The sequence below is a fragment of the Salvelinus alpinus genome, chromosome 8 (genome assembly GCF_045679555.1).
Source record: "Salvelinus alpinus chromosome 8, SLU_Salpinus.1, whole genome shotgun sequence".
Lineage (NCBI taxonomy): Eukaryota > Metazoa > Chordata > Actinopteri > Salmoniformes > Salmonidae > Salvelinus > Salvelinus alpinus.
In genome coordinates this window covers 69,732,078-69,756,685 of record NC_092093.1, presented here as the reverse complement: position 1 = coordinate 69,756,685, position 24,608 = coordinate 69,732,078, and the positions used below count along the sequence as shown (strand labels likewise).

The window sequence follows — 24,608 nt, the reverse complement described above, 5'->3', positions numbered from 1 at the left end:
TCTGGGATCTTTTATTTCAGCTCATGAAACATGGGACCAACACTTTACATGAACATTTTACATTGAACAAAAATATAAATGCAACAAGTTTCAAACAATTAAGTATATGTTTTCAAAATGCATACTGCCTCCAGCTCATTGCAAAGTGGTGTGTGACGCGCTGAAGCTTGCCGACCTTTGCCCATATGCACTTGAATGGCGAATGGGAAGAGCACTTCAATTAGCCTACCAGTTGAGAAATAAAAATAGAAGCACTTTTTAAATCGTGGCCATAAAACTGTTAGCACAGGATTGCATGTAGAATTGTTAGGCAACGATTGGGCTTATAAACGCACGTTTCACTCCAGCAGCAACGAATGAGCGGATGTTTGAGAAGTTGTAGCAGCAGCTCTTGTGCCGTCTGAACGATTTTCACTCATAGGCTCTATATCTGTATGCATGTGCTAAACATAACTAACGGAAAATATACACGTGCCAATTTAATTCTACTAAATTATGCAAATTATCCTACAGACCGATAAGCATGATCGGTCAAATGTATTTCCATCAATGAATAGGCTAAAAAACATTATTTTGCAATGGAATTTTTTCATCTTCTCCCGGTCAAAAGCCAGCTACTACCGGAAACCCTGACACACACGGGTCAGAGTTCAAACTAAGTAGCGTTCCACAACCATCAACAGCTCCCATAGACTAAAGTGATTAACATCACTCGATTAGTGCACACGCGCACTCACATAACACCATGCGCCTGTTATCTCCTCACTACCACACCTTGTTACCCCCTTAACACTAACCTATCCAAAATAACCATTGTGTCAAATGTGATTGTACATTACATCTGTGTATGCCCTCCCCTCTACCCCTGGCTCCCACACAAAGGAACCAAAAATAACACATTGGGTTCATGTGTGCCGAACCCTGAGCCGTGTAACCCTAAACCCTCCACTTAATGCTCCCGATCCCCTAATACCCCCACATACCAGGGATGGGGAGACAGGGGCACAACAAATATTTCCCTACAAAGGCCAGAGTTCAAACAGTAGAGTTGTCTCTCTGCTTCACAAACGTGTACACTAATGCAGGTGCAACTTGGCAGAAGGCTGGAGATAAAGGAGGGAGATTTCCCTTCCAACCTGGTAAATCAGACAAGAACATCCAGAGCCAGGGGGCTGTCATCACCTCCTAAGTCCAGGCATCTTAACCCCTCCCTGGACTGAGAACTCACCGTGGGCCCAGGCCTGACCTGCTATTCCCAGAGGGGTTAGGCCTCAGCTTAGACAAGAGTGAGAGAAAGAGGAGATCCCACACACAAACAAAGAGGGGACCACAAAGGGAGTCGCAAAAAGGCCTTTATAAGCAAAGCATTCTGGGTCAGTGGTGGTGTCGTGTAATGTTAATTTATAACAGCCCTAAAATCAGATCATAAAAGGAAAGCATAAACGGGAAGATTCCATTGATGATAGGTGCGTGTACGGTGAGTGTGTATGGTGATACAGGACAGCTATGCCGTTTTAGACAAGTATAAATACACTAGAAAAAACACTACAAACACCCAGCTGCCCTTTTTGGCTCCCAATCACTGGAAACTAACTTGGAGCTACTTGGCTTTCAACTGTCAGAAGTCTAATCTGAGTCAAGGTCTTTCCTTTTCAAAGTGACTTCTTAGAACTGCTTATTTTAGGTGTTCTATTCCAGAGTTTATACCGTTGAGTAGGGATGGAATTAACCATAGAATTAGAACTTCCTCTAATTTTATAGAAGGGGAGAATCCTGTGTACATCACTGATAACTTACTAAGTCGCAGTTCAGCTCTGAAGCAGAACTATACAGGAGGATAGCCCTGGGCTAATGCTGGTCCTATCTATTCTACTGTCACAGAATGAGGTGTGAAATTAAGCTGGGCTAAGACCAAACCCAAGGCTCAGGGCTACACAGATACAGATATGGCACACCTGTTAATGTTGATATCAGTCACTCACTCTCACAGAGCTGAACCAAACACACAAGCACACGCCCTGACCTCTATTAGGGAACACAATGGCGCTGTAAGGGAATCCCAATAAACAGCTCCCTGAGGATCACTGGAACACCAGAGGTAGGTGTGGGTATTGTTAGAGCTCATTAAATTAATACAGGCGTGGTGTGTGTGGTGACCAGCTACAGGTAAACCCCTGACTAAAATCAGAACTTTATGTCACCCTTCAACATCCCCTGCTGTCCCTAAGGCTAAGAGGAAAAAGTACACACTGTTGCTACCTCACAGTCCAACCACAGACGATGAAACGAGATGGACGAAATGTATTCAGAATCAGACATTACATTTGTCAATGCAAAAAATGAAAAGGGATTATCAATATCAACAGAAGTAAAAGTAGTGGTGTGTGAGAGGCTGGTCTTGGACTGCCCTCTAGTGGGATTTGCTCCAGCATTCATACTTGACCAGTCGTTCACATCTACAGTATACCCAGCAGGATGTAACTCACCTCTCTGCCCTTGTGTGTGACGAGCGCGGCCAGTGGCTTGGCGTAGAAGCGGCTGAAACTAAAGCCCAGACAGCCGTACATACTGTTAGCCGTCAGCTTCAGAGCCTTCTGACGGATGTCATACTGCACAAAGAGACAGAGAGATTTAGAGAAAAGCAAATAAGTTCAAATAGTCCTGTGTTATTCAAGAAAAACCACCACCTATGCATTTCAGCTTCAAGCAAGTGTGGTCTGGGTTATGAGTAACAAATCAGTTTCTGAAACTGAAAATCACAACAGAAAGAAACCTGACAGCAGAAGTCATTATGCATGTACCTGCAGGTAAAGGTCAGGGTTGATGTCTTGTGCTTTCATCAGCTGTTTCACTTGTTTACGTCGTTCCACCAGCTTGCGAATCTCTTTGGGCAGAATTCCCATCTCCAGGTCGGCGTCCGGAACCTCTGGAATCTCATCAGGGTCATGCTCCTTTTGGTACAGAAACCAGAAATGGCACTGTTCAAATAACACACACACACACAGTGAGTCTCTCTCCGACTAAGACACACATACACACACCTCAGTCTTCTTGTGTGTGCTGTGGGCCTCTCTCTGTACGGTGGTGAAGCAGATGTTGAACTCTTGAATGATGGACGGGTACAGACTGTTGAAGTCCAGCAGCAACACAAACTTATCATAGAAACCTATGGGGAGTGAATAGGAGTTACACCTCACAGACCATTTCATCAAAATAAAATACATCTCGGTGCCACTCAGAAATCTTTGCTCCGGTGAATGTCACACTCTAGGGTGCATTCTGACTAGCAGGGCACTTCATAGAAACACACGTCTGTCATTTTGATGGCGTAAATATGTTTTTTTACATTGTTTTATATGAATCATACTAATAAGTCTGTAACAAAACAATAGTTACTACACACACCTTGTTCAATATGAAACATAACAGAACTATCAGTTTTATGGAACACACAAACCTTTTTCTGACAGTATGCAGGAAGCGAGTACAGTAGCCTCAAACAAAGACCATTTTATTTGGAGGGGGATTACATTTCCGGGAATGATTAAAAACACTTCAAAACAATTCAATCCATCCTACAGTACTATTGATGAGGTGTGTAGACAACACTTAAGGTAAAGATAGGAGAACGTCTCCACATATTACTTTGTTACAGCATGGACATTTTGGGGCGAACTTCACACAGAATGTTACAAAAACATAATAGAAACTTCAGAGACTTCATAATGCACATATTGACCCCCCCTACCCCGACTCACCCACTTTGGGGTCCAGTACCAGTCCACCTGCATATGCTGCTTTCTTTCTTCTACTCTTCCCTTTCCCAGAATCCCCCTCCTCCTCTCCCTGAGTGAGGGAACGTGAGAGAGGAAAATGGAGAAAGTGAGATGGAGCGAGAAAAAAGTAGAGAGAAACAGAGAAAGTGAGAAAAGGAGAGGTGAACGTAAGAGAGAAAGGAAGAAAGTCCGTCTTGCAGTAGGTCCATACGGTGAGTGAGCGATGAGACAAATCTAAAATGTTTTATTACATTGGTGGGCTTCCTGTTCCTTTCAGTGTCAAAACCTAAATAAGCCAGACCTCAAAATCCCTAAAAACATGTGTGTGTTTAGACTTTAGTTTAGTGCAGTTCTCTACCTCTGGCTACGACACAAAGGAAATACAATCAGGTGTCTAGTAGGTGTCTAGTATTGGCCTCATGCAAGTGTGTATACCAGTTCTTGTTGGGCCTTCTTGAAGGAGGGTTTGTCAGGTACGATGTAGTTCTTGTCATGGAAGGCATGGAGCAGTAGATACTCATTCCTTTCAGAACGACCCCCCATCAGAGTACGAGACTAGAGCGAGAGAACGAGATGAGAGAGAGAGAAAAAGAGAGGGCGGGTGCATGTGTTAAGAATTACTCAGCATTTCACTCAACGGTGCGTGTGTGTGTCTCTCTCACCAGTACGTTGCCTGCTATGTTTGTGATCTGCAGGGCGAGAGGCAGCACGTTGAGCTCACACATGATCTGGAGGATCAGCTTGGCATCCGTCCATGTCAACTCCAACAGGTACAACAGGTGGGGGGAGTCACTGATAGAGGGACAGACACACACCAGGACCTTTACAGCTGAACTTTAGATTTTTATTGTGGGACCAAGCACTCATATGTAGAGGCACACACACCTGTAGAGGTTTTTGATGTTCTCAGCAGGTATAGTGGCTCGCTCAGTCTTCAGCACCTGAGCAGCCAGCTCAGTCAGGTGGTAACTCTTACAGCGAATCAGCTCCTTGGCTGAGATCTCAACGTCACACACCAGACGGCCACAGGTGGCGCTCTTCTCTGCAAAGCCACTGCGACCCTACGCAGCACAGGCACCAGAGAGGAAGACCATTAACACCCACTCTAACCTCCACTATCCTTTGCTGTAAGGCCTAGATATGGACCAAAGCCACTGCAAAGGAGTGTGACATGTGCAAGCATAATGAAGGAGACTTTAGCTCAGTGGGCTAACATGATATTGAGTTGCTCTGAGGACCCAGGTTCGAGTCCCTGATACTCACCCCTAGTTTGGGCATGTTGGACCTCTTGAGGCGTCCGATCTTGGACCAGTGGGGGACCTTACACACAGTGATTCTCTGAAGGAGCACTTCCAGGTCAAAGCCAAATATATCATGACCCTACAGGAAATAGATTTACATTTACATTTTACATTTAATGAGAAGAGAGGTCAGCTGGGGTGTAAACATAGACAGCTGTAATACACAGTGGATTCTGAAAGTATTTAGACCCCTTCCCTTCCACATTTTCTTAAGTTACAGCCTTATTCAAAAATGTATTACATTATTTTTCACTCAATCTACACACACAATACCCAATAATAACAAAGTGAAAAGACGTTTTTTTTTTTTAAATAAATAAAATAAAAATACCTTATTTACATACAAAAGTTTGGGGTCACTTAGACATTTCCAACACATACATTAAATGAGTTGCAAAATGAATAGGAAATATAGTCAAGACACTGACAAGGTTAGAAATAATGATTTTTAATTGAAATTGTGTCCTTCAAACTTTGCTTTCGTCAAAGAATTTTCAGCAATTACAGCCTTGCAGACCTTTGGCATTCTAATCTGAAGAGATTTCACTCCATGCTTCCTGAAGCACCTTCCACAAGTTGGATTGGCTTGATGGGCACTTACGTTCCATACAGTCAAGCTGCTCCCACAACAACTCAATAGGGTTGAGATCCAGTGACTGTGCTGGCCACTCAATTATAGACAGAATACCAGCTGACTGCTTCTTCCCTAAATAGTTATTGCATAGTTTGGAGCTGTGCTTTGGGTCATTGTCCTGTTGAAGGAGGAAATTGGCTCAAATTAAGCGCCGTCCACAGGGTATGGCATGGCGTTGCAAAATGGAGTGATGGCCTTCCTTCTTCAAGATCCCTTTTACAAATCTCCCACTTTACACCACCAAAGCACCCCCAGACCATCACATTGCCTCCACCATGCTTGACAGATGGCATCAAGCACCTTTCACTTTTCTGCGTCTCACAAACGTTCTTTGTGAACCGAACACCTCAAAATTAGATTCGTCTGTCCATAACACCCTTTTCCAATTTTCCTCTGTCCAGGGTCTGTGTTCTTTTTCCCATCTTAATCTTTTCTTTTTATTGACCAGTCTGAGATATGGCTTTTCTTTGCAACTCTGCCTAGAAGGCCAGAATCCCGGAGTCGCCTCTTCACTGTTGACATTGAGACTGGTGTTTTGCGGGTACTATTTAATGAAGCTGCCAGTTGAGGACTTGTGAGGCATCTGTTTCTCAAACTAGACACTCCAATGTACTTGACCTCTTGCTTAGTTGTGCACCGGGGCCTCCCACTCCTCTTTCTATTCTGGTTAGAGCCAATTTGCGCTGTTCTGTGAAGGGAGTAGTACACAGCGTTGTACCAGATCTTCAGCTTCTTGGCAATTTCTCGAATGGAATAGCCTTCATTTCTCAGAACAAGAATAGGCTGACGAGTTTCAGAAGAAAGTTCTTTGTTTCTGGACATTTTAAGCCTGTAATCAAACTCACAAATGCTGATGTGCCAGATACGAAACAAGTCCAAAGGCCAGTTTTATTAATTCTTTAAGCAGTACAACAGTTTTCAGCTGTGCCAACAATTGCAAAAGGGTTTTCTAATGATCAATTAGCCTTTTAAAATGATAAACTTGGATTAGCTAACAATGTGCCATTGGAACACAGAAGTGATGGTTGCTGATAATGGGCCTCTGTACCCCTACAGTGTCAACAGTATGTGAACCGTTTGGACTTACCTGGATTGCTGCATAAATTGGTCATCAAATTTGATCTGATCTTCATCTAAGTCACAGCAATAGACAATATAGTGTGCTTAAACTAATAACACATAAACTATTGTATTTTTCTTGTCTATACTGAATACATCATTTAAACATTCACAGTGTAGGTTGGGAAAAGTATGTGAACCCCAAGGCTTATGACTTTTCCAAAAGCCAATTGGAGTCAGGAGTCAGCTCACCTGGAGTCCAATCAATGAGACGAGATAAGAGATGTTGGTTAGAGCTGCCCTGCCCTATAAAAAAAACTAACACAATTTGAGTTTGCTATTCACAAGAAGCATTGCCTGATGTGAACCATGCCTCGAACAAAAGAGATCTCAGAAGACCGAAGATTAAGAATGGTTGACTTGCATAAAGCTGGAAAGGGTTACAAAAGTATCTCTGTTCATCAGTCCACATTAAAACCAATTGTCTATAAAATAGAGAGAAGTTCAACACTGTTGCTATTCTCCCTAAGAGTGGCCGTCCTGCAAAGATGACTGCAAGAGTACAGCGCAGAATGCTCAATGAGGTTAAGAAGAATCCTTGAGTGTCAGCTAAAGACTTACTGAAATCTCTGGAACATGCTAACATCTCTGTTGACCAGTCTACGATACGTAAAACACTAAACAAGAATGGTGTTCATGGGAGCACTCCACGGAAGAAGCCACTGCTGTCTAAAAAAAACATTGCTGCACATCTGAAGTTTGCAAAAGTGCACCTGGATGTTCCACAGCGCTATTGACACAATATTCTGTGGACAGATGAAACTACAGTTGAGTTGTTTGGAAGGAACACACAACACTATGTATGGAGAAAAAAAAGGCACAGCACACCAACATCAAAACCTCATCCCAACTGTAAAGTATGGTGGAGGGAGCATCATGGTTTGGGGCTGCTTTGCTGCCTCAGGGCCTGGACAGCTTGCTATCATTGATGGAAAAATCAATTCCCAAGTTTATCAAGACATTTTGCAGGAGAATGTTAGGCCATCTGTCCCCCAATTGAAGCTCAACAGAAGTTGGGTGATGCAACAGGACAACGACCCAAAACAGAAGTAAATCAACAACAGAATGGCTTCAACAAAAGAAAATACACCTTCTGGAGAGGCCCAGTCAGACTCCTGACCTCAACCCGATTGAGATGCTGTGGCATGACCTCAAGAGAGCAGTTCACACCAGACATCCCAAGAATATTGCTGAACTGAAACAGTTTTGTAAAGAGGTCCAAAATTCTTCCTGACTGTGCGGGTCTGATCCGCAACTACGGAAAACATTTGGTTGAGGTTATTGCTGCCAAAGGAGGGTCAACCAGTTATTAAATCCAAGGGTAAGAAGAAGAAGGGGGTGTGTGCCTTATGATTAACGAGTCGTGGTGTGATCATAACAACATACAGGAAGTCAAGTCCTTTTGTTCACCTGACCTAGAATTCCTTACAATCAAATGCCGACCACATGATCTACCAAGAGAATTCTCTTCAATTAGAATCACAGTCGTGTATACCCCCCCCCCCCCAAGCAGACACCTCGACAGCCCTGAAAGAACTTCATTGGACTCTATGTAAACTGGAAACCACATATCCTGAGGCTGCATTTATTGTAGCTGGGGATTTTAACAAGGCTAATCTGAAAACAAGGCTCCCTAAATTTTATCAGCACATCAAATGCGCGACCCCGAGCTGGCAAAATCCAGGGTCATTGTTACTCTAACTTCCGCGACGCATACAAAACCCTCCCTCGCCCTCCTTTTAGCAAATCTGACCACGACTCCATTTTGTGGCTCCCAGCCGATAGACAGAAACTAAAACAGGAAACGCCCGTCAGGTCTGTTCAACGCTGGTCCGACCAATCTGATTCTACGCTTCAAGAATGCGTCGATCACGTGGACTGGGATATGTTCCGGATAGCGTCGAACAACAACATTGATGCATACGCTGATTCAGTGAGCGAGTTTATTAGCAAGTGCATCGGTGATGTTGTATCCACGGCGAATATTAAAACCTTCCACAAACAGAAACCGTGGATTGATGGCAGCATTCGCACGAAACTGAAAGCGCGAACCCCTGCTTTTAATCAGTGCAAGGCGACCGGAAACATGACCGAATACAAACAAACAGTGTAGCTATTCCCTCGGCAAGGCAATCAAACAAGATAAGCGTCAGTATAGAGACAAAGTAGAGTCGCAATTCAACGGCTCAGACACGAGAGGTATGTGGCAGGGTCTACAGTCAATCACGGACTACAAAAAGAAAACTAGCCCCGTCGCGGACCCCGATGTCTTGCTCCCAGACAAACTAAACAACTTATTTGCTCGCTTTGAGAACAATACAGTGCCACCAACACGGCCCGCTACCAAAACCTGCGGGCTCTCTTTCACCGCAGCCAACGTGAGTAAAACATTTAAATGTGTTATCCCTCGCAAGGCTGCCGGCCCAGACGGCATCCCTAGCATTGTCCTCAGAGCATGCGCAGACCAGCTGGCTGGTGTGTTTATGGACATAATCAATCCCTATCCCAGTCTGCTGTTCCCACATGCTTCAAGAGGGCCACCATTGTTCCTGTTCCCAAGAAAGCTAAGGTAACTGAGCTAAACGACTATCACCCCATAGCACTCACTGCCATCATCATGAAGTGCTTTGAGAGACTAGTCAAGGATCATATCACCTCCACCCTACCTGACACCCTAGACCCACTCCAATAGGTCCACAGACAACACAATCGCAATCACACTGCCCTAACCCATCTGGACAAGAGGAATACTTATGTAAGAATGCTGTTCATCAACTACAGCTCAGCATTTAACACCATAGTACCCTCCATGGCTTTCTCCCGAGCCCGTACGGGAGTTGTAGCGATGAGACAAGATAGTAACTACTAACAATTGGATACCACGAAATTGGGGAGAAAAGGGGGTAAAATTAAAAATTTAAATAATAAAAAATATATTAAAAAAACAAAGTACTGAGTCAAGGGTCTGAATTCTTATGTGAAATTTCTGTATAAATTTTGCAAAACTTGTTTTTGCTTTCTCATTATGGGGTATTGTGTGTGGATTGATGAGGGGGGAGAAAAAACGATTTAATCAATTTTAGAATAAGGCTGTAACGTAACATTTTGAAAAAGTCAAGGGGTCTGAATACTTTCCGAATGCAATGTATGAAAATGACATATCAAAGTAGCTCCTATGCAGCGCATATTCTCAATTAGCTTATTACGTCACTCATAAGTATCTCATATGAAGCTGGTCTGTATCTTTATGGTTCTGCTATGTAGCTCATAAGAAGCTGGTATGTAGTTTCCCGTCCTACTCACCACCACGATGTCAGGGTCAAGCTTGTGCATCTTGGCCAGGAAGAATCCCAGTAGAGTTCTCTCAGTGGCCGCTATCTCCACCTTACCATTCTGACAGAGAGGGCGAGAGAGAAATGAGAGGGTTGGGGGGGGGGTCAGTGATCAAGTCAAAGGAGGAGAGGGACGCATTTTTAAGTATTTGAACAGGGCTCTGACTGTTCACCTGCTAACGGACAGGATTTCAGAGAAACCAGTGTGGTGTTGTTCTGTCATAACTCACCTTCTTCTTTACGGCATCCATGAAGTCATAGGGGAAGATACAGTCGTTGGGTTTACTGACCACTAAAACACACAACACTGAGTCAGCAAACATTTGAGACAGTGAAAAAAGCCACAACATCCTTCCTCTCTCTTCCCATCCCTCCCTCCCTTGCAGGTTGTGACGCCAACTCACCACAGAAGTGTGTCTGGTAGGGGGGTTGAGGGGGGGCCTTGTCCAGGTGGAACCTGTGGTGGACCAGGGCAGCCAGGGACACAATCTAGGGATGGACAAGAAGCAGGAAATAATAGGTAAGGTTCAGGCCAGTTGCATCACTAATTATTCTAATTATTATTATGCATAAGTCTAATTAGTCAGAGTCAGTATCACACGCAATCACACCACACAGAGAGAGTGAGAGAGAGAGAGCGAGAAACAGGGTTCGTACAGACAGTGGCATGTTAAATTTAAGGACTTAAACACGAATATTCTAATATCCAACATTTTCCATACGCACAAAAGGAAGGATTGAATCTACATTTGTCAAGCATTTTAGCTCTCAATGTGACGTTAGGTGGCGGAGAATCATTCAGTTCTGTACCTGCCTGGCTGAGTGCGAGTGTGGGTGGAATGAGCGAGCTCACCTGGCAACCACAGCGCGAAACACATGAAGAAATAAAACTCGGTAGTCTGCCTGGAAATTTATTTGCAAGACCAATACATTTTTCTAATATTTTTGATAAACATATTTGTTCATAATCTGTTCTCCTCTCAATTTAATTCAAGTACTTTTGAAGTACCAACTTGAGAAAATGTCTGATTTTCAGGGTATTCCAGTACTTGAATTTCACAGTGCCATATTGAAGTACTTTAAGCACCTTGTGCAAACCCTGGAAAGAGAGAGAAGGTGGATGGTTTCAGAAAACTCCAGACATGTAGGGTTAATGTGTAACCATGGCTTTTCAGCCCTTTTGCTGCTCAGTGGCTGGAAAATTTGAACAATAACATGCAAACACAGAGGTAACGGCTGTGGTGCCACGGAGAGGATCTAACCAAAGCTAACCTAACAGGCCATCAGATCACCGAAAACATATAAAGATTACAGTAACATACGGTTTCTACCATAACAAACCATCCCTACACTAGCCGTAACAGGATTCCAATGGAGACCATCAGGGTTGTCGCATCCTAATAAAGGGATTATTTGCTATCTGAAAAATAAAAATGTATCTTATCGTATTTGAAGCCATATCCTTTCATATTTACCTACCTACAATAAAAAGGAAAGTAAAAAGGTGACCTTGTTAAGACAAGTGTTACACTACATGCAATAACATCCACTATCCATTTTGATTGGAATGTGCATTATCTATCTATGGGCTGATTGAGTTGATAAGAGATGGGCCCATTGTTCAAGTGAATGACAGAATTAGTCATTTACTAGATTACTCACAGTGAGAGTGTAGCAATATAACTCATAGAATGGGAACATTGTCTCCTCAGACCATGTCAATGCCATAGAATGGGAATATCTGTTCTAGTGTCTGAATGGGAATGTGTTCTCGGAATTCTAATTCTATGGGTTAGTTAAAGGGTACTTGTTCCACTTGCTAGTTCCACCTAGACTAAAAACTGCTGTGATGCCACATCCAGAGTGCTGAGGTTGGGGACTGTATGTGGGGACTGTATCCCCTGACTATCCTTTCTAGGGAGTTTTTCCTAGCCACCGTGCTTCTACACCTGCATTGCTTGCTGTTTGGGGTTTTAGGCTGGGTTTCTGTACAGCACTTCGAGATATTAGCTGATGTACGAAGGGCTATATAAAATAAACTTGATTTGATTTGATGTGCAGCCATTAACCTATCTAAACCAGGGGTGTTCAACCGGGGGTTGGCGGCCCTGAGGTACTGCAGGGGGTCCGCAAAAATATATATACAACAAGAACAGAATAAATACATTTTTAATGACATACCGACAGTAGGAGAATAGGCTACCAGTGCAGCAAGTAAGCTTTCTTGACTTGGACTGTCAGAAAGAAAAAAAAATTCAACACGTCTGACCTTTGTTTACCAGCTAAACAGCTGCTCTTTGCAAAAATGTGTTTGGAGTTACCTATCTAGCTAAAAGACTATGTTAGAGTGTACACTTCCTCTTCCAATTATAATGTGGGAGGGGTCAAAATAATGAAAAACTATCTACCAAATCTATTCATTTAAAAAATGTTGATTACTTCTCCTTGCCATTATCATTCACCTGATAAGACGTTACACCCCCCCCGTTTAGGTATGATGGGGGTCTATGGCTCGCTGGTTTGCCTGGGAGGGGGTCCCTGGGCAAGAGAAGGTTGAAAACCCCTGATCTTAACATATGACAGAGAGACAGACCTCGTTGTGGTGTGTCTTGGGGTTCTGTACAGTCTTCAGGCTGATGGACATGACAGTGAGAGGTGGAGGAGGCAGGTCTTTGACCACGGTGACCAGGTCACTACGCATCGCCACTGCTTCCACCTTACACCAGCTCACAGGCACGCTGCTCAACTCTACAGGGAGATAGGAGAGAGGGTTAGAGTGTTAGAGGTGTGTGTTGCTTGTTTGTGTGAGTGTGTGACTATGAGAGAGTGCGTGTGAACTTCTATGTGTCTCAGAACATGTGTAGTCTTACGTGGGGTCTTGATGTCCAGCCAGCAGGGTCCTTTGATCTTCCTGCTGAGGAGGAAGTGTTCCATGCTGGAGGTGTTGGTTCCAAACACCTTGGAGAAAGTCGCCCCCTTGAGGTCCGAGGGCAGAGACGGATACTCAGCCTGCACAAAAAAAATACAATAACAATAAGATATATATATGTATAAGAGAGCGAGAGAGAGGTGAGAGAGCGTGAGCGAGAATACTCACAGAGTATCTGACTTCCAGGTACTCTGACTTTGTAGGGACGTCAGCGATCTCAAAGGCGTAGCTCTTCTCCACTTTCTACAGAAGGAAACAGAGAGCACAGTCTATTAACTAATCATTCAACCAAATCAGACAACATGTCTATAATAAACATGCTCAGGAAGTCATGAAATGAACATTGGTTCCCATGTGTAGGCTAATTCCTGGTCTCTGCTAAGAAAGGGAAATGGGGATACCTAGTCAGTTGTACAACTGAATGCCTTCAACTGAAATGTGTCTTCTGCATTTAACCCAACCCCTCTGACATCATTCTGTAAGTCTAATCCTTCTCTATCTGGTCCTAGGGGAGACGGCACAAACCTTGGACTTGAACTTCATGATCTTAAACTTCTCAGAGAGGTCATTGACCTCCTGGTAGACGTCCATCATCCCCACCGGAGTGTCTGTCTCCTCGCCTGTCTTTGGGTTCACCTTCTGTCAATAACACACAACCAATAAGGAGACCCATTATAAAACACACAACCTACCAGAAGAGCAATCACAAAACACACAAGACAGTATTAAGTGGAAACGTCAACCTTCCATAATAAAGCTCAGAGACAGTTTGGGTCACAGTTGATTCCAATAGTAGTCTAACATGGTGTGAAAACGTGGATATTCTGGAGTAGATGATCATGTGACAGGAAACAGGACTCACGCGTTCGCGGGGCAGGAAGTGCATGGTCCTCTCGATGTTCTTCACTGACACACAGCAGCTGACATGGGCCTTGGCTGACTCGATCCACACCTTACCAAATAGGTACACCACACCTAGAAAACACATTATATAACCATAAAATGACCACATCTTAACATGTTTAGCCACATTTTGTTTAGGAAGGGCTCACTTTCTTGGTTGTTTTAGTGAGGATTCCTGAACATCTGATTGGTAATATGAACTCGGTTGGCTGTTCTAGTCCATGGGTTTGGTAAGAACTCACCTGGTTGGCTGTATTGGTCCTCGAAGGCATCCAGCCAATAGAAGCGGAACATGAGTTCTCCCTCTGGCCCCTCGGCCAATGGGAGACGGCTGGGGTCGACTTGCACCTCCACGGGGGCCTCACTGTCCCCCTCCTCCTGACCCCAAGACCCCCCCAGCTTGCCCCTCCTGGACGAACAGGATAGAGGGGCTAAAAAGGTTCTCATGATCCAATGGTTCCTACTGTAAATCAGTGGTACTAAAAATACTTGAAAGTACTACTTAAGTAGTTTTTTGGGGCATCTGTACTTTACTATTTATATTTGACAACTTTTACTCCACTACATTCCTAAAGAAAATAATGTACTTTTTACTCCATTAATTTCCCCTGATACCCAAAAGTACTCGTTAATTTTTGAATGCTTAACAGGACAGGAAAATGGTCATCCCTACTGCCTCTGATCTAGCGGACTCACTAAACACAAATGCTTCATTGGTCAATTACGTCTGAGTGTTGGAGTGTTCCCCTGACTATCCATAATATAAAAGAAAGTCTGGTTTGCCTAATATAAGTATTTTGAAATTATTTATACTTTTACTTATTTTAGAAATTACATTTACTTTTGATACTTAAGTATATTTAAAACCAAATACTTTTACTCAAGTAGTATTTCACTGGTTGACTTTTTACTTGAGTAAAAGTAAAGATACCTTAATAGAAAATGACTCAAGTATGACAATCGAGTACTTTTTCCACCACTGACGTAAACACACAAAGTTATTTGGCCTTGACTCATTGTATAACCCATAGAGATAGAAGACTAGTGCCCAAAAGCCTATTTCAGCATTGGCAGCACCACTGTGGACTTTCACCATTTCTGAAGTAGTCAACTTGGTGGGACTTCATATGGGTTAAGGAAGGACCACAATTCCTACTCAATTCACCATGAGGGATCAGCCAATTAATTATACGTGAGCAAACATTCCATAAATGCAGGTGGCAGTAAATCACCAACGATGACTTTATACCTGTTCAAACAGTATGCAGCCTTTCAGTTTGTTTGCCAACTCATAAAGTATGAGAAGAAAATTGACTACTTCAATATGAATATGGCCTCAATGGCACTGCCTGTGCTCTCACAGACACCATATTGGGACAGATACAATGATGCCATGTCTAGCAAAGTCTATGGTAGAACCACTAACAGAAGAAAAGCAAGCAGACACACACTCACAGTAGGACCAGGTCCTGTGGTTCTGCTTTGGGTTCCACTTTAACAGCTGGTTTGGTCTCTGGCTCCTCATCTTCATTTACAGGCCCCTCCTTTTCCCGATCAAGCCCCACCTCCATGGGTTCGTCAAAGTCCACCCCGTCAAACTGCAAAGAGTTGTCCTCTGGGAGAGAGGGGAAGGGAGAGAGAGATTGATTGAGAGATGACAGACTGACAGCCATTGGGGAAAAGGCAGTGTTTCCCCTTGGATCGTTGGTGTGGCCAATGGTGCACTCTCCGACTGAACATTTGAGAGGCCCTCTTCTTGGCTGTGGAAACAATTTGGCTGTTTTAAAGCTAATTTCCCACAATTCTACACATTTGGCCATGGGGCTTAGAGAAAATGTGAAGTTTTAAATTAACTGTCCAGTGAAAATTTCCCTTTTAAAAGTTAACATTCTGTTAACTCAAACCCAAATAATGTTTTTGTCCTATACTCGTATGTGGCCAATGCATAAATTGGGAGAAAAAAAATAAAAAGCACTTAAAAACCCCACAAACTTGTATCTTAAAACAGACCATCTCAATACTTGCTATTTCCTTACAGAATTCCTGAGGAGGATGAGCTGGCAAATCTTCAGTCTAGAAGACGATGAGCTGGCCAATAAACGGTATACTCATATCAATATTCTGTTGTAGGGGTACGCCCACACCATTCAAACAAAAAAGGCTGCTTTTTAATATAATTATACTTTACAAAAATAAACACAACATGCAACAATTTTTAAGATTTTATAAGGAAATCCCTCAATTTAGAAAAATGAATCAGGCCCTAATCTATGGATTTCACACAACTGGGAATACAGACACGCATTGGTTGGTCACATAAAAATTAAAAAAATTCAAGTAGGGCGTGGATCAGAAAACAAGTCAGTATCTGGTGTGATCACTCTCTACTGCACCTGCTATCTCTAACTCTGAATGCTCGACTATGAAAAGCCAACTGACAATTACTACTGAGGTGCTGAGCTGTTGCACCCTCTACAACCATTGTGATTATTATTATTATTATTATTTGACCCTGCTGGTCATCTATGAACGTTTGAACATCTTGGCCATGTACTGTTATAATCTCAACCCGGCACAGCCAGAATAGGACTGGCCACCCCTCAGAGCCTGGTTCCTCTAGGTTTCTTCCTAGGTTCCTGCCTTTCTACTGAGTTTTTCCCAGCCCCCTGGATTTGCTTGCTGTTTGGAGTTTTAGGCTGGGTTTCTGTACAGCACTTTGGTGACATCGGCTGATGTAAAAAAGGGCTTTATAAATAAATTTGATTGATCACCATTTGCCTCACGCAGCGCAACATCTCCTTCGTATAGAGTTGATCAGTCAGTTGATTGTTGCCCGTGGAATGTTGTCCCACTCCTCTTCAATGGCTGTGCGAAGTTGCTGAATATTGGCGGGAACTGGAACACGCTGTCTTACACGTCAATCCAGAGCATCCCAAACATGCTCAATGAGTGACATGTCTGGTGAGTATGCAGGCCATGGAAGAACTGGGACAGTTTCTGCGTCCAAGAATTGTGTATAGATCCTTGCGACATGGGGCCGTGCATTATCATGCTGAAACATGAGGGGATGGCGACGGATGAATGGCACGACAATGGGCCTCAGGATCTCGTCACGTTATCTCTGTGCCTTAAAATTGACAGATTTGAATGCAATTGTCTTTGTTGTCCGTAGCTTTTGCCTACCCACACTATAACCCCACCACCACGAAGCACTCTGTTCACAACGTTGACATCAGCAAACCGCTCACCAACAACGCTTTACAGGTTGTCTGCCATCTGCCCGGTACAGTTGAAAACCGGATTCATCCGTGAACAGCACACTTCTCCAACGTGCCAGTGGCCATCGAAGGTGAGCATTTGCCCACTGAAGCCGATTTCGACACAGAACTGCAGTCAGGTCAAGACCCTGGTGAGGACGACGAACACGTCGATGAGCTTCCCTGATACGGTTTCTGAAAGTTTGTGCAGAAATTCTTCTGTTGTGCAAACCCACAGTTTCATCAGCTGTCAGGGTAGGGTGGCTGGTATGGAACATTTCTGGGATCTTTTATTTGAGCTCATGAAACATGGGACCAACAATTTACACGTTGCGTTTATATTTTTGTTCAGTGTACAATTTTTTGGAAGGAAAACTATTTCACTCATATTGCAAGTAATTATAGGTCATATTTTATAGGAACCTGGAAACACTGGAAAGTTACTTTAAACTAATTTACTACAAATCTACACATTTTTCCATTGCTTATGCCGTTTTCCTATGCTATCCAAGTGTTTCAAACATAAAATCAATGGCGGCCCCATGCCATTTTTTTTATTTGCGATTTTTCCTGACTGTCAAGTTTTTATTCTGATGGTTGTTAGTTCTCAAACGTGATATTATTTAAAAATATATAGCTCCATTATCTTTTCTACATACTTTATATCTGGGTTTTAGTCGTTTAAGTTTACACCGAAAATGTTTTTACATCATATCTTTTGGAGTAGCATCCACGATTTAGCAGAATATAGCGGAAACACTGAAAGGGTTAGCCGAGAGCTGGTTTACCAAAGAGATTGAAGGAAAAACCCAAACTATATTTTAGTAGTTACTTGCTTAGAAAACTGTTAATACAGTCCCAAATGTTTTGCATGTCAGCAGTGAAGTGTTCAAGATATTGGACTTTCAAGAAGCAAAAATGTGTCACATGCCACGTCAAAGATGCATCATGATGTGGCAAGCGACACCTTGCTTCTTGAAAATTTCACTGACATGCAAAAATGCAATTTCAGCCTGGGGTGCCCGGTCTTAATACAGTCCAAATGTGTTGCATCTACCTATCAATTTTTGGTACATTAACATTAGTATTTCATTTTAAACTTTAGTTTACCATACTACTGTCAACATTATGAATTTTTACCACTTTAAAATGGACATACAAACATTTCAAAGCTAACTACATTGAATTACATAATTTCAAAGGCCATTTCAAAGAGAATGTTACAAACTGGACTACATTTAGTAACTTCCTTTGAAGGGCCGGTGATTGGGTCTAAATAGGCTTTTGGTAGTGTTAATTCAGTGTACTTATCTTTAACTGACATTTCCTGAAAGTCAGACTCATCCCACACGCCAACTAATTTCTCTAAGCTTCAGAAGCATCTGCATCCACCAAATGTTGTCTACAGGGGGCGGAGATCGGGGTGCCTTGTGAGAATTTGTTGGCGAGTGGTCAATCCACCTCTACCATCCATTCTATTGGCCAACATGCAATCACTGGAGAATAAACTGGATGATCTCCGTTCGAGAGTATCCTACCAACAAGACATGTAATATCTTATGTTTCACAGAGTCGTGGCTGAACGACGACACGGATAATAAACAGTTAGCTGGGTTTTCCGTGCATGGGCAGGACAGATCAACTACGTCTGGTAAAACGAGGGGTGGGGGTGTGTGTCTATTTGTCAATAACAGCTGGTGTGCAATGCCTAACATAAAGGAAGTCTCTAGGTATTGCTCGCCTGAGGGAGAGTACCTCATGATAAGCTGTAGACCACACTATCTACCAAGAGAGTTCTCATCTACATTATTTGTAGCCGTCTATTTACCACCACAGACCGATGCTGGCACTAAGACCGCACTCAACTTACTCTATAAGGCCATAAGCAAACAAGAAAATGCTCCCTTGCCCCCCATTTGGAAAATCTGAACATAATTCTATCCTCCTGATTCCTGCTTACAAACAAAAACTAAAGCAGGAAGTACCAGTGACTTGCTCAATACGGAAGTGGTCAGATGACACGGATGCTACACAGGACTGTTTGCTAACAGACTGGAATATGTTCGGGGATTCATCCAATGGCATTGAGGAGTACACCACCTCAGTCACAGGCCTCATCAATAAGTGCATCACCGACGTTGTCCCCACAGTGACCGTACGTACATATCCCAACCAGAAGCCATGGATTACAGGCAACATACGCATCGAGCTAAAGGCTAGAGCTGCCGCTTTCAAGGAGTGGGACACTATTCAGGACACTTTTTTTTTTTTTTTTTAAACACGCTATGCCCTCAGACGAACCATCAAACAGGCAAAGCATCAATGCAGGACTAAGATTGACTCCTACTACACCGGCTCCGACGCTCGTCAGATGTAGCAGGGCTTAAAAACTATTAGACTAAAGGGAAACCCAGTTGCGAGCTGCCCAGTGACGTGACCCTACCAGACGAGCGAAATGCCTTTTATACTCGCTTCGAGGCAAGCAACACTGAAGCATGCATGAGAGGACCAGCTGTTCCGGACAACTGTGTGATCAAGCTCTCCGTAGCCGATGTGAGCAAGACCTTTAAACAGGTCAACATTCACAAGGCTGCAGGGCCAGACAGATTACCAGGACGTGTACTCAGAGCATGGGCGGACCAACTGGCAAGTGACTTCACTGACAATTTCAACCTCTCCCTGACCGAGTCTGGAATACCTACATATTTCAAGCAGACCTCCATAGTCCCTGTGCCAAGAAAGCGAAGGTAACCTGCCTAAATGACTACCGCCCCGTAGCACCCACGTCGTTAAACATGAAGTGCTTTGAAAGGCTGGTCATGGCTCACAACACCATCATCCCAGAAACCCTAGACCCCCTCCAATACCGCCCCAACATATCCACAGATGACACAATCTCAAATCACACTCCACACTACCCTTTCCCACCTGAACAAAAGGAACACTTACGTGAGAATGCTGTTCATTGACTACAGCTCAGCGTTCAACACCATAGTGCCCGCAAAGCTCATCACTAAGTTAAGGACCCTGGGGCTAAACACCTCCCTCTGCAACTGGATCCTGGACTTCCTGACGGGCCGTCCCCAGGTGATAAGGGTAGGCAACAACACATCTGCCATGCTGATCCTCAACACGGGGACCCCTCAGTGGTGCGTGCTTAGTCCCCTCATGTACTCCCTATTCGCCCACGACTGCACGGCCAAGCACGATGCCAACACCATCATTAAGCTTGCTGATGACAACAGTGGTAGGCCTGATCACCGACAACGATGAGACAGCCTATAGGGAGGAGATCACAGACCTGGCAGTGTGGTGCCAGGACATCAACCTCTCGCTCAACGTGAGCAAGACACAGGAGGAGATCAGGAAAAGGAGGGCCGAACACAACCCCATTCACATCGACGGGCTGTAGTGGAGCGGGTCGAGAGTTGCAAGTTCCTTGGTGTCCACATCACCAACAAACTATCATTACCCCTCAGGAGACTGAAAAGATTTGGCATGGGTCCCCAGATCCTCAACAGTTCTACAGCTGCACCATCGAGAGCATCCTGACCGGTTGCATCACCGCCTGGTATGGCAACTGCTCGGCATACGACCGACCGTAAGGCCCTACAGAGGGTACTGCGTACAGCCTAGTACGTCACTGGGGCCAAGCTTCAAAAATCGAAGGATCTATATACGAGGCGGTGTCAGAGGAAGGCCCAAAAAATTGTCCGACTCCAATCACCCAAGTCATAGACTGTTCTCTCTGTTACCGCACGGAAAGCGGTACCGGAGCGCCAAGTCTTGGTCCAAAAGGCTTCTTAACAGCTACTACACCCAAGTCATAAGACTGCTGAACAATTAATCAAATGGCCACCCGGACTATTTACATTGACAACCACCACCTATTTTATTTAGTAAATATTTTCTGAACTTTATTTCTTAAACTGCATTGTTGGTTAAGGGCTTGTAAGTAAGCATTTCACGGAAAGGTCTACACCTGTTGTATTCGGCACGTGACAAATAAAATATAATTTGATTGCCACTTTAAGCCTAATGCTAGATTAAAAAGCACTTTCAATTTATATTTTTAGTCTAGAACTAAGCTTAATCTGGGTCCAGGAAACCAGCCCAGCGAGTGCTAGAATAACTCCTAGTCTGATTTCTTACCCTCCTCAATTTCTTCCACCTTCACTCTCTTCTTCTCCACGAGGACAGAGGGCCTGGAGGTGGGGAGGCGGGAGGGCACCCGGGGAGTCAGCTCACCAGGAGGAGGGTGTTTCACCTTTGAACCCTGGGCAGAGGGAGACTCCTGCGATGGAGGGAAGTGACACATTACAACAGGAAGAAGACCAGGGGTGTACTCAGTAACTTTTGGCCTTAATGGAATATAAGAGGGGGCAGGGATCAATGGAGAGAGAGAAGAAGTGTACCTTAGGGGGTTGGGTTTTGATGGAGAAGGGGTTCATGGTAGTTCTGAGGGCCTTCTTCTTCTTCAGAGTGACGACCGGAGGAGTCAGGGGAGACGGCCTCTGAAAGAGGGGGCAGATGGAGACACTCAGACACACTGATAGCGTATTCTCCCCCAGTGAGTTCATGTCTTTGTGAAAAAGAATCAAACAACAAGCTGAAATCTAAGCATCTCCCAAATAATCTAGCTGAATTTGGTTTAAGAGAGGGGAATTACAGGAGCTGGACTAAACCATACACAGCAACCTGACAAAAAAACATTAAGGCTGAAGCGTTGTTGAACCACTTGCGGAGTAAACTTCATGTGTGAGTGAGCCGACATGCACTATTTTTTCACCGCTGTGAGAAGGTTGACAGGACAGGAGAGACTGACCTCAGAGTGCAGGTCCTGTAGAATGTCCCCTAGTATGTCATCTTTGGACAGGTCCACATCTTTCTGTAAGAGACACAAAACACACAATCCTGGTTCAATTACAAAATAAAAACAAATGGACTAGAACACTAACTATTGAGTGTTTTGGATTGCATGTATAGGGTCACAGAGGGTGAGAAACACACAACCATGATTAGCGAAGCGACTCTTGATAAACAGGTGCACAAATACAAACACTCACCTCAGCAGGTTTCTTGACGTTGCTGTTCATGAAGAGATTTTTGATGCTGTTGGGTTTGGCCACCGCTGCCTTCTTAATGTTATTCTTAGAGTCTGCTCCCTTAGCGCCCGCTTTACCTACACACAAACAATAATTAGGCTGGAGACACACACAGGCTTGTTTTCACACAGACACACACAGGCTTCACACAGACACACACAGGGTTCCTACCTTTGGCACCTTTCTCTAACACATCATCCGCCAAATCCTCATCAAAGATTTCTCTCCCATCCTCCACATACCCTGTGCCATCTGAGAGAGAGAGAGAGAGAGAGAGAGAGAGAGAGAACTTGCTATAACTTGCGACTGAGAAGCAGAAAGGTTCTGAAGGTATTTCAGACCAACTCACCATCATCAATGATCCAGTCATCATCCTGCCTTTCTCTCACCATCCGAGAGTACTGCTCTTCGTCCACTTCCTCATAAACACTGGTCAAATCCTCCACCTACACACAGCACACACAGATTCAACACACAAGTTAAAACAAGGCTTGGCTATAACATCCACACTATAACGTACACTATACAACTTGTTCACTTAACACACAGATTAAAAGGGGCGGACACAAACACACCTCTGTAAGATCAGGACTTGGACAACACACACACACAACTCTCACCTCATATTTGACTTTCTCTCCCTTCTTGGCTCTCTTGAGCTGTTCCAGAGCTGACTTCCTCCCTGTCTTCTCCTTCTTCTCCCTCCTGGAGCGACCCACTGCCAGGCCGCAGTCATTCTCTGGAAAGAGAAAACAGGAAGAGAGTGAGGGGTGAGAGAGAGATGGAGTGAGGGGAGAGATTGACATGGAGGGAGCATAAAAGTTGGGGGAAGAAAGGGGGAGAGAGAAAGCCGAAAAAGAGAAAGAAGAGAGTTCAAAACCCAGTTGTTCTCCTTGATCTCCTACAGGCATTTCAGGCAAGCGACTGACAGCTTTTAAAGAGATTCTCTAGTACTGTTGTATATATTTTTTGCCAGTAGAAAGTAGTACTCAGGAGTGGTCGCTGAAAATGGTGTACTACTTCACATATTTGCAGATAAAGTAAGAACACCACATCATTGCGCTCTCTCTGCTGTTTCCACTGAGCTGTTGGGACCGCTCTGCAACCTCATTGGATTACTCTGGGTAGGCCTCTTGCTAGATGTCAAACGCGAGGGGCTGAAGCTCATTGGCTAGAACTCTTAATTGCTGAGGACGGGCTGACCTGGGTGGGGAATTAAGGGAAAATGGCGTCCAACACAGCTCCAAGGAAAGTTCCTCTCAAACTAGGGATTTCGTGGCTAATTGAGGTAAAACAGTAGTTCTGCGCATATATTATACATGTATGAACTACAGAGACACGTTTAGCCCAAAGCGGGAGGTTTAAAAAATACTTTTAGTCGCCAAAGTACCAGCGGAGTATGTCTTAAAGTATGAAATGTCAACATCACAGTAGCTAAATGGCCAGTTAACTGTGGGTAATTATGCAATTTATGAACATTCGGTGTTAATTTAATGGCACGTAGCTAGCTACATTCAGTCATTCTATTAACGTTAGTTGCTTGCTTTGTTAGCGCGCGATAGTTAGTTTATCTAGCTAGCTTGTTTGCAGTTATATTCCGGTCAGACTCACCGCCGTCCGGGTTGTCCACGTCCTTCTCTGGTTTAGAAACCGGAGACATTGCTATTTATTCCAAATGTATTGATAACCTTCAGCTCTCTTTTGGTAGCTAGCTTCACAGTTCAACACAACAGAAGATTTCGCGCCAAAGCTCCTTCCCGTTGGAAGTCATATGCAGGAAATGACGCAAAAAGAAATTAGCCAATCAGAATATCGCCGGAGTTTCGATTCTTGGCATGGAAATGTGGTTCAGTGTCCGCTTGATGGCGATGTTGTTTCATAGTCCATGTAGCCTACAGTAATGTTTGCAATGTCTTCATCACGTTATTAGTCTGGGCTGGGGTCGGGACTATAAGCAATGGTGGGAAAAGTTCTCAATTGTCATACTTGAGTAAAAGTAAAGATACCTTAATAGAAAATGACTCAAGTAAAAGTGAACGTCAACCAGTAAAATACTACTTGAGTAAAAGTCTAAAAGTGTTTGCTTTTAAGTATCAAAAGTAGAAATCATTTCAAATTCCTTATATTAAGCAAACCAGAAGGCACAAATTTATAAAATAGATAGCCAGGGGCACTCTCCAACATAATTTACAAACAAAGTGTTTAGTGAGTCCGCCAGTTCAGAGGCAGTAGGGATGACCAGGGATGTGCTC

The 24,608-nt window shown here is 43.8% G+C and overlaps 1 protein-coding gene across 2 annotated transcripts in view; it reads right to left on the bottom strand.

Moving 5' to 3' along the window:
- pola1 (polymerase (DNA directed), alpha 1) overlaps positions 1-24,130 on the bottom strand; it is a 91,012-nt gene extending 66,882 nt beyond the window's left edge. The window contains exons 1-26 of one of the 2 annotated variants that reach the window (XM_071414869.1): positions 23,968-24,130; positions 22,977-23,095; positions 22,706-22,802; positions 22,528-22,608; positions 22,318-22,433; positions 22,077-22,139; positions 21,667-21,765; positions 21,404-21,545; positions 15,450-15,609; positions 14,237-14,403; positions 13,954-14,066; positions 13,617-13,727; positions 13,260-13,334; positions 13,033-13,171; positions 12,756-12,910; positions 10,567-10,651; positions 10,393-10,454; positions 10,134-10,223; positions 5,040-5,156; positions 4,662-4,837; positions 4,439-4,568; positions 4,212-4,331; positions 3,759-3,846; positions 3,042-3,166; positions 2,802-2,951; positions 2,487-2,609 (exon numbers count right to left, since the gene is read on the bottom strand). In XM_071414869.1, the coding sequence (XP_071270970.1) occupies positions 2,487-2,609; positions 2,802-2,951; positions 3,042-3,166; positions 3,759-3,846; positions 4,212-4,331; positions 4,439-4,568; positions 4,662-4,837; positions 5,040-5,156; positions 10,134-10,223; positions 10,393-10,454; positions 10,567-10,651; positions 12,756-12,910; positions 13,033-13,171; positions 13,260-13,334; positions 13,617-13,727; positions 13,954-14,066; positions 14,237-14,403; positions 15,450-15,609; positions 21,404-21,545; positions 21,667-21,765; positions 22,077-22,139; positions 22,318-22,433; positions 22,528-22,608; positions 22,706-22,802; positions 22,977-23,095; positions 23,968-24,016 (2,952 nt within the window). In that variant the 5' untranslated portion in view covers positions 24,017-24,130. Of the gene's footprint in view, positions 1-2,486; positions 2,610-2,801; positions 2,952-3,041; positions 3,167-3,758; positions 3,847-4,211; positions 4,332-4,438; positions 4,569-4,661; positions 4,838-5,039; positions 5,157-10,133; positions 10,224-10,392; positions 10,455-10,566; positions 10,652-12,755; positions 12,911-13,032; positions 13,172-13,259; positions 13,335-13,616; positions 13,731-13,953; positions 14,067-14,236; positions 14,404-15,449; positions 15,610-21,403; positions 21,546-21,666; positions 21,766-22,076; positions 22,140-22,317; positions 22,434-22,527; positions 22,609-22,705; positions 22,803-22,976; positions 23,096-23,967 lie in introns of both variants that reach the window. The other variant, XM_071414868.1, reaches the window with a different exon arrangement.
- Between the last annotated feature and the right edge of the window lie 478 nt (positions 24,131-24,608).